Genomic DNA, 10,601 nt, shown 5'->3' with positions numbered 1-10,601 from the left:
TGTCCAATTAAAGGAGTAATTCACCTAAAAAAAACACTTCTGTCATCATTTACTCAACTTCATGGTGTTCCAGACCTGTTTGACTGACTTTTGCCTGTAAGACACAAAATAATAAGTTTTGAGCTGCTCTTTGACTAGCTCAAAAAAACAAAAACAAAAAAAACACAATAAAAGTATCATACTAGTTTTCCACACTCTGATTTCAATTTATAATATTTGCACAAAACAACACATTTTAATGTGAAAAGAAAAAGAAAAATTAGTATGCATGAATGAGAAAAAAAAAAAAAGGTAATTGTGACTTTTTATCTCAGATTCCGACATTTTTTTAGAAACTTGCAATTCTGAGAAAAAAAATCTGAATTGTGAGATATAAACTCTGAATTCTGACTTTTTTCTCACAATTCTGACTTCACATCTCAAAGTTCAGTTTTTTGTTTCCGTCATGAAATAAAAAAAAATTTTTTGCCGACTTTTAATCTCACATTTCTGACTTTTTTCTTGCAATTCTGAGTTTATATCTCACAATTCTTAAAAAAAACTGTGAGATAAAAAATCGTAATTTGAAGAAAAAAGTTAGAATTATGAGAAAATAAGTCAGAATTACACAATTCTCACAATTCTGTACTTTTCTCTCACAATTCTGACTTCACATCTCGCAAGTAGTTTTTTTGTGAATATAATCATGGTTAAAAACAGGTAATTGCAACTTTTTATCTCACTATTTTGATTTTTTTTCTCTCGATTGCAAGTTTGTCACATTCTGAATTTCTCCTCAGAATTGTGAGACAAAAAAACCCCCCGCAATTACCCATTTTATTTTATTTTTCTTGTGGAGGAAACAAGCTTTCATAGATTTGAGAGCTACAACGGAGTGATTATCTTAAATTTCAGGTCACATGGATTACTTTAGCATTTTTATTTTTCCTTTTAGGAGCTTAAAACTGTTAATTTTATGTCTTCACTTTAAGGAAATTGTGAGCTTGAACACAACGCATTGTGTTCAAAAAGTACAGTCTTGGAAAAACATAAGGGTGAGTAAATGATTTTTGGTGAGCTACCGCTTTAAGGATTATCTTCACATACAAAATCCATAGTGAGATGGTGAAATGGTACAGAAAGTACAGACGTCATCCATGTCACAGTGTGTAAGGGGGCTGCTACCACGAGGCTTTATAGCTAAACTAAAACACATGAACGGAAGTGATCACCCATCTAGATTTCATACGTCACGGTCCTGCGGTGAGAGTGCTAGGCCTTCCCTTTCTCCACCTCCACACCGGCCATCTAAGCGTCTTCCTGAATGCTGACAGTCGTGCCCGGTGGACAGCAGCTCAGCTGATGCTCCTTCCAGTCCTGCAGAAAGATGGATCCAAAAATAAAGAGGCTCTAACCGCTGTGATATGATGGTGATTGCTAGGACTGGACTTACTTTTCGCTGACAGAAGCCAGAGCAGTAATGGACTTTATGGCAGCCCGCACACTCACTGGACGCCTCTCGACCGCAGTTCACACACGTGTGCTGGAACACAGAAGAAACATACTAGTGTCACTATTAATACTATTAAGAGAATAGTTTTATCTATGTATGTATGTATGTATGTATCGATCTATCTTTTTCTCTGTCCTATAAACTTTCAAACTTTATGGTTTCAACTTAAAAAAAATAAATAAATAAATAAACTTTGTTTCAATTGGAATTTAAAAAGCATTCATTCATTTCTAATTGTTCCGATTAAAAAAAAATAAAAAATTTAAAATTGGTTCATACAACTTGTGCTATTATTAAGTCTTTTGATGCTTTAATCTTTAATGTATATAAATATATACGCTGAAATAACGGTGGCTGAAAAGTCATTTTTGCCATTATGGAAATAAATTACATTCCAAAATATATTATTACAATAGAAAAGTTATTTTAACAATATTTTACAATATTACTATTTTTGAGTGAATAAAATCAAATTATATATATATATATATATATATATGAAGAGTTCATTTTCAAATACAGATGACTCTGTTTTTAACAATTTTCAAAAATCATGTTTTTTCATTGTGCATTCCAATTAATCCCAATCAAACTGCAGTTGGTTATTTTGTTTACGTAAAAATAACAAAAAAAAATACAGCTAACACAATAAAGCACAAAGTTATCTGTTTTTGCAAATAAACTCTTCATATATACATTCTGCAAAATCTTCTCTTTAGTGTTCAATAGAGAAATAACAAGATACATGTATAGAACAATACATGGGTGAGTAAATAATGCCAGAATGTTCATTTTGGCCTCAACACAGACTAGCATTTTAAACAAGCAAAGACTCTGGGATCTATTGGCGTTTTCCCGTGGAGCATCTGTGTGTTTTCAGCTGCAGATTCTGATAGTCCTGCTTCACTGTCTCTCTGTCACATCTGAAGCGAAGCACCTGCCAAACACAGCGGGTGATGGTGTGTGACGGTCAGTGTTTCTACACCGCTGGAGTCCGGCCCGATCACCACACACACATCTGAGAACGCCAACTACATCAGCAGATCCCCACACGAGCCACATTATAAAACTCAGAGCTCTGCTCCATTAAGTCTGATGAGCCACGTTCAGTACTGTGGAGAAATATTCAATCTACTTGCATATCTGTTGCTAAGGCTGTTTGGCAAGAATAAACAACCCACGGTTAAACTAATATTACTTGGTTACACTAATATTATTTTGAATTATATTACTCAGTAAATGCAATAAACCATCTGAAAAACTGACAAACAGAAATTGAACAACACAAGAAAATGTAGAGCAAACCTTAGCCAGGGTTATTATAAAACTAAAACCATAAAAAAAAACTGTTACTTTAAATAAACATTAACTGAAATAAAATATAAATAAACACAAGCTAGTTATCAAGGCAACATTTCTCCTTATTTATTTAGCTAAAGTTAATACTTTACAGGGTTTCTGCAGGATTTTTAATCTCAAATTTAAGACTTTTAAGACCTTTTTTAAGACCTGCACAAATAAAATTAATACCATATGAGCGGGGTAGGGCAATGTCTATAGTACCATATTAAACTGTAAAATTACTGTAAAAAGCATAATTTACGGTTCAGATAAAAGTTTTCACAAAAACAGAGTTTTATAAAATGATAAACTTTACATTTCAGCCTTTAAAATAGTCAAAAGAGTCAAAAGTATTAATTATATTAATTTAAACAATTATCAATCAATTATTACATAAATTAAATAACAAATTAGGGGTGTGCAATATTGACAAAAAAATGATATCTCGATAAATTTCTGGGATTATTGATAACGATAATTAGACGATATTTTGCTGAGTGCGTTATTGTGCTGATATCTTATCTCTAACTGACTCCTGAATTTTTTGATATTATTCATATTCTGTGTGGTCAGTTCACAGCAGTGATAGAAATGAATATTGATTCATGCAGTGAAAGAACTCACTTCACATTTAAAGCTCTGCGTGTTTGCAGGGTAAAAACATGGGTCGATTTTCGCATTGGTCTGAACTCTGAACAAAACAACAGTTTTATTGAAAATGCTCATTCATTCTCTGCCAGCAGGTGGAGCGTTTGGTAGAAATATAACTGTTTCCCCGGTAACGGCAGAACACAAAGCATCACTGCACCGGATTTTGAACGTGCAGCGCTCATGCCTTTACTGTACAATTTAAGACTTTTTAAGGCCTTAAATTTGATATAACTAAATTTAAGACTTTTTAAGACCCCGCGGAAACCCTGCTTTAATAAGTAATAATAAATTGTAATACTTTAATAATAAGTACTAAAATAACTAAAACTTAATATAGACATTTAAAAAAGTAATAAAAAATGACCAAAACACACAACAAAATAATTATAAACAGAAATAAATGAAAAAATATATAATTTATAAATAAAGTCAAATTCAAAATATTAATAAAAAGTATAATAGTATATTAATGATAACAAAATAACACTGATATGAGAACAGAGAGAGTGAGAGAGAGATTTACCTTGATGATAATTTCAGTGATTTTCCCCTCAGGTTCTTCACTGAGTGACAACTGACTCTGAAAGGACTGAGAGAGAAAAACATGAATATGTGATGCTTCTTATAGGGGTCATAAAACAAACTTCTCCCCTCTGGTCCACTTATAATGTCTGTAAAGGTTTCTTAGACCCAAAACAATCATCATTTAGTTTTTGCATTCAGTTATTGTGGACGACTCCATATACTGAAACATCACAAATTGGTTGAAACTTAAGCGGCCTTCATGACATCAGCAGGAAGGGAAGTTGTTTCAGATTTGGAATATTTTGTTGAACAAATACAAAACAAACTTTTTTTTCTTATAACTATCATGTACTGATGAATCATTCATAATAAGAACAGGAAAATATATTTAGACTGTTTATTTTGTGAATTTTTATTTAATATCCTTTGACTTAAATGACTTTTTTTTCTGTTAAACATAACATTAGCTCATTAACTTACTTTTACTTTACTTTTAGTCATTTAGCAGACGCTTTTATCCAAAGCGACTTACAAATAAGAAAAAGTAATTAAAACTAAAAGCTAAAACTCTATAAATACTATATATATACACACATTTAAGAAAATAAAAGAAATTAAATAAAAATGACAAATGCATACAACATTTCAAAACTAAAACATTTAAATGAAAACTTAATGTCTGTAAAGGTTTCTTAGACCAGAAACAGTCATAACACTAATTTAGTTCTTATGATCATTTTTCACACTTTTGTGGCCATTTTACAACTGCATGTGTATATATAAACAGCCAACCAATTTCCATATGTATTTATAGTTATGCCATCACAATCATAAATAGCCAGTTTTTGCAGGTTAGTTTTAATAAATGCTCTTTTTAATGTAGGGAAGTTTTGAGATTATTAAACTCTTTTATTTCACAAAATTGCCCATGCAAATAAAGTCCCCGTGCACTATTTTATGCCTTTAAACTCAACTTTGATAATCAAAATGACATATTTAAATGTTTTTTTGTGAAAATTATTTATTCATGCTTTAAAATGGCCTAAATATAACTCTACACCTCATTTAGTATATGCGACTCTATGAATATGCAAATTAGTCCCCTCCACTCAATCACAACATCTCAACTAATTCCACCACTTTCACTCGGTTAACTGAAGTAGTAAATGCTACATAATGGATAGTGGCAAAATGTAATTAATCTTTAATTGGTTTGTCTTTAAGCATATTAAAAACACCAGATAAACAACATTAAAAACTTAATTTTCACCACAGGCAGTGTTGGGTGTAACGCATTACAAGTAACGCGAGTTACGTAATCAGATTACTTTTTCATTTACAAGAAAATATCAGAGTTTTCTTTTTCGAATAAGTAATGCAAGTTATTTTGTTTTCTCATTTATTGACTGACTAAATATGTTAAATAACATAAATATCCTTTATGTATTTAATCACATTTTATTAACCAATATCTTTGCTGCTGACTTTCGATGATCCAATTCAACCATATTAATAAGCGAAAAATGACTTTAGATAAACATGACATTTGTGTTTCTTTTTTTCTTCTCCTGCGTCCTATGCTTCATGCAATTCAAAATGGCTGAGGCTTATTCATTTGACTTTTGATGTGAAAGAGCTTTTACATTTGCCAAAAATTGATTTTTTTATTTTTAAAAGCAAACAAAACAAGCCCAGCCCAGATGAGAAAAGGTAACACAAAAGTAACGTAATGCATTACTTTCCATAAAAAGTAACTAACGCAATTAGTTACTTTTTTTAGGGAGTAACGCAATATTGTAATGCATTACTTTTAAAAGTAACTTTCCCCAACACTGACCCGAGACCAGTTTTGTGGTTGTAATTGTTTGAATAAAGTATTTCTGTCACCTCTTTTCTGACGCTACTGCTTTTCTCTGGGCTGATGGCGCCATGCGCTCCGCTCTGACTGGCTTGTTTGGCCTGTGCGATAAGGACTTTGAGTTGCTGGACGTTGTTGAGCAGCGTATTGGCCATCTCCTCCAGGTAAAGCCACGTGCGCTGCTCGGCCGTCTCCAGCCCGTTCATGATCGGCCCTGACGGAGAGGGTTTAGACTGCACCACGGCCTGCTGAGGGACCACCGCCAGCGCAGGAAGTGTGGTCAACACTGAGGAGAAACACATTCGAGATGAAGACTAACCTACGTCTCCTGAGTGATGAAAGACCTCTGCGCGATTAAATGTTAAATATTAAATGTTCATTGTTTCACCTCTACAAAATGGGATTTTGTAGAGGTGAACCTTGACTAGCACATTTACAGTCCGTCCTCACCTGATCTCACTTTAATCTTGACCCACATTTCATTTTAAAAGCTTTTTGTTCTAAAAAAGACCAGGCGGGTTCGGAACAGACAGGAAAGGACAGTCTCAGTCAGGACTCGACCCAGACGAACAAAATTTCATGCTGACTACACTTGCTCTCCATTGAATCTCAATGCCGTCTAGGAGAGACAACTGATCTCATTTGTGTTTCTTTGTCTACAGGATGAAACATACGTGAACGTGCCTCAAAATACAGAATCTGAGCCTCTAATTGTATAGTCAAACAGTGGTCTGTGTGTTTTAGCTCAAACATCTCCCATAATTCAACACATCTGACATGTCCTGCTGTTAGTAAATTCACTTTATCCCCTTATTTCTGAGATAAAAACATCTGCTAACACAAACATGGCTTATATCTGACAAAACATACCTGGGTATTCATACTAGGGAACTCACAGAACGAAGAGGTTATGAGCAGGAATATAAATTGTAGCTTTTTATTTTTGGCCTTTTTGTCACTTTTATTAATAGGGATGGTGAAATAATGAGTAGAAGAAGGCAAAACTGAATCGTGAAATGCCACAAGCCCAGAGTTCCCACATTTTACCAGTAACTTTCCATGATTTCCATTGTCATTTGTGATAGATTTTATAACCATAATCCTTATTTTATACATATGTAAGATATATATGTCAAGTCAAGAATCACTATTTAAATGTTATTTTTTATAAGTCAAGAATCACTATTTAATCAAACTATGCTACACCATAAGCACAAATGACACATTTCACCTTTGTGTTTGTGTGTAAATATGTGCATGTGTTTTGTGGTGAAAAAATGTATATATATATATATGAATACTATACATATAATATATATGAATTTTATAGAGACTGCTCTCCAGGGTTATTACAGATGACTAACGGTAATTTGGCATTAAAATAGTACTGTCAGGATTTACTAAAGACGCACAGTGACGAATTAGCGCTGAAAAGGCGCAGATAGAGTTATTTTTGCAACTCACCTTATTGAATATGCATTTGTAGGAGTATCCCTTTCAGACGCAAAATTTATGGGAGGAGAGTATTAAAATGAATCACGCAATGCGATTTACTAACGTCAAATTGCTGGTATTTTCGCCATTATTTAACGCCCAAAAAAAGCATGTCTTAAACTATTTTGCACCTGTGTCATAAGTAGATCACCCGCACCTGATGAGCATCGGCTCTGCTTTTTTGCGAGTATGCTAATTTGCACTGCGCTTGGTATATTGCGTTGGTCAATATGTAAATGAGATGTTGCGTCAGTATTTAATTTGCACATTGTCAGTAAATCACCAGCAGAAATTTCCACGCCCATCTGCGCTGTTTTGGAATTGCGCTCTAATGCTAATTTGCCCTGTTTCGTAAATCTGGCCCTTACTATTTAGACACGACCATCCTTTTTCTATTTATTTATTACTTTATTTAGTATATTAGTATAGTATTTGTTAATTTACATTCTTGTTTTATTTGTATTTATTATTTTATTTCAGTTGTCATTTTCTTAAAAATAATTTTTCATCTTTACTCTGAGTTTGTGTAATATATATACTGTATTGTATAATTATGATTATAATAATGAGATTGAGTCACCGTGTCACTCACTGTTGACAGATCATCACAGCAGGCCGCACACGTACAGGACGCTGCGTGAGGGTTCAGGATACGCTCCTGTCAAAACACACACACACACACACGTCAAACACGGCAACAGGTCTGGGCTGTTCTGCTAAATGAGTCTCTGGGGATTCACACACAAACACACACACTCACACACACACACACTCACACTCACACACACACTCACACTCACACACACACTCACACTCACACACACACTCACACTCACACACACACTCACACTCACACACACACTCACACTCACACACACACTCACACTCACACACACACTCACACTCACACACACACTCACACTCACACACACACTCACACTCACACACACACTCACACTCACACACACACTCACACTCACACACACACTCACACTCACACACACACTCACACTCACACACACACTCACACTCACACACACACTCACACTCACACACACACTCACACTCACACACACACTCACACTCACACACACACTCACACTCACACACACACTCACACTCACACACACACTCACACTCACACTCACACACTCAAACACGGCAACAGGTCTGGGTTGTTCTGCTAATTTTTTTTGGGAAGGGTTCCTACTGTGAGCTGTGTATGTCTGTACATATTCTGTTGCGATTGTGTGTGTGTGTGTGTGTGGCCTCCGAAGGCCGGTCTGACCTGAATGAGACACTGCAGAGGTCGGCCAGCATAGCGGATGCTTCTCTTCCAGTCTTTGCTGCTCGCTCTCCCTGACATACCCTCAAACTCAGTCGGGGTGTACCAGTTATTGTTGTGTTTTATACAGCGCCCTTTGCCCCCTGAGGTCAAAGGTTAAATATCAGTCACTGGCTGTGCCCCAATTCCTATATTATGCATCCTAAATAGTCACGAGTGTGTCTTAAATCATGCTACATAGAAAACAGTATGCCAAAGCAGCCCAAATAGTATACTATTTTTCCGTGGATTTCAAAAGAGTTATGTCAGTTAATAAAACACAACTGTTAATTGTTAGATCAGCTCAGGTCAATTAAATAATTTCGACAGATACAACTTTTTAAATACATTATAATACAATAATGTATTAGTCAAGGTTGAAATTAACAATACCTGAGATTAATAAATGGTTTACTAATGTAGCTAGTGTAACTAATGTAGTTAACTAATGTTAACAAATGGAATCTTATTATAAAGTGTTACCTTATTTTTGTGTATTATTTTGTACTTTAATGGAATCATTATCATCTATTGAATTAATGACCTTAAAATTAATTATTTGAGGTGTTTGATTAATTTAAAACCTGCTGTGAGAACTTTCCCTGCAGTTTTTTTTTTACTATTGTGATATTTCACTGCTAAATAAATAACAATAATTTATAAATTAATAATACATTTAAATGTTCAAAAATTAAGACAGCCATATAGTAGTATTGTAATTTTAGTTGTACTTTAAATTTAAATTATATTTATTTTATTAAATAAAATTTTTATTTTTTTATTTTAAAGTGAAATATTACAATAGCAATACATCTTATTTTTTATTTGGTCATTTTTATATATTTATTTAGAAACAATAACCGTAATAATAATAATAATAATAGTATATATTAAATCTTGACCAAATTGCGCAGCCCTACAAACAAGCACAGCAAACAAAAAAAATTTTGTGTGTGTGTTTTAAATAACTTTTTTTCCCCCAGAAATAATCGCAATTACATTTTCCCCCAAATCGTGCAATGAACATACTACTGTGTAATATAAGCATACAAATTAGGATGCAGCCTTTGTTACTGTAAGTACTGTGTAAGTACTGTCCTGATAGCTTCTTAACCCACAGATGATCATGTGTTTGATCTCCTGCATACTTCCTAAGAGGTTTTCAAACACAGCTGAATTAGTTTCATCAGTCGGTCGAGTGCCGCCCTCTTGTGACGGCTGTGTACCTGAGCCCAGTCTGTTTTTGTACAGAATCCCGCTGGTGTTCCTGCAGCGAACCGGAAGCTCGTTCTCATAAACCGACGGATCCCAGTTGTACTTAGAGACGTCCTTATCGCGTCCAGACGTCAGAGGGGTGCTCGGGGTTTGAGTGCCTGAGAGGGAAGAACAGACACGTATAGAAATACTGCAGTTCATTTAAGACAAAATAAATCAAATTTACCAGGTGTCATCGGTGTCGCGGTGCCCTTCAGCGCTGTGGCGTCTACGATGCTCCCATCCGTGTGCACCACGATCAGTGTGGCCTTCTGGGTACTCAGACTGTCTCCGATCTGAAGCGTGGTTCTGCCAGTCTACATCAATCAGTTAAGAAATATTAAATATGATATTGTTATTTTTATTCAAAACATAGCTGTCCTTACATTTACTTCACACTAACCATAAATAAATGTACTATGGTAGTATCATGATTATTATGGACTAAAACTAAAACCATAAAACAATTTTAGTTACTTGAAATAAAATAAACCCTACTTGACATGAAATAAAATATAAGAAATTTGTTTTTCATTTCAGCTAGTTGCCAAAAATCCTTTCTCGTTTTCATTTAGTTTAACCTGATGTACTAAAATGATTACTGAAATAAAATGAATAAATTATATATTGCATAAGTAATAATATTAATCAAATTATAATAT

The 10,601-nt window shown here is 34.2% G+C and overlaps 1 protein-coding gene across 1 annotated transcript in view; it reads right to left on the bottom strand.

The window, feature by feature from the left end:
- Window positions 1-809: 809 nt before the first annotated feature.
- Window positions 810-10,601, bottom strand: part of LOC107726848 (deformed epidermal autoregulatory factor 1 homolog) — an 11,992-nt gene continuing 2,200 nt past the window's right edge. Inside the window, exons 3-11 of the mRNA XM_016536551.1 lie at window positions 10,127-10,256; window positions 9,912-10,058; window positions 8,650-8,789; window positions 7,954-8,019; window positions 6,738-6,750; window positions 5,897-6,153; window positions 4,008-4,073; window positions 1,433-1,522; window positions 810-1,356 (exon numbers count right to left, since the gene is read on the bottom strand). Coding sequence (XP_016392037.1) covers window positions 1,288-1,356; window positions 1,433-1,522; window positions 4,008-4,073; window positions 5,897-6,153; window positions 6,738-6,750; window positions 7,954-8,019; window positions 8,650-8,789; window positions 9,912-10,058; window positions 10,127-10,256 — 978 coding nt within the window. The 3' untranslated portion in view covers window positions 810-1,287. The remainder of the gene's footprint in view (window positions 1,357-1,432; window positions 1,523-4,007; window positions 4,074-5,896; window positions 6,154-6,737; window positions 6,751-7,953; window positions 8,020-8,649; window positions 8,790-9,911; window positions 10,059-10,126; window positions 10,257-10,601) is intronic.

Source organism: Sinocyclocheilus rhinocerous, unplaced genomic scaffold (assembly GCF_001515625.1).
Source record: "Sinocyclocheilus rhinocerous isolate Xijiao unplaced genomic scaffold, SAMN03320098_v1.1 scaffold2863, whole genome shotgun sequence".
In the NCBI taxonomy this organism is placed as follows: domain Eukaryota; kingdom Metazoa; phylum Chordata; class Actinopteri; order Cypriniformes; family Cyprinidae; genus Sinocyclocheilus; species Sinocyclocheilus rhinocerous.
This window is presented reverse-complemented; position numbering and strand designations above follow the sequence as displayed.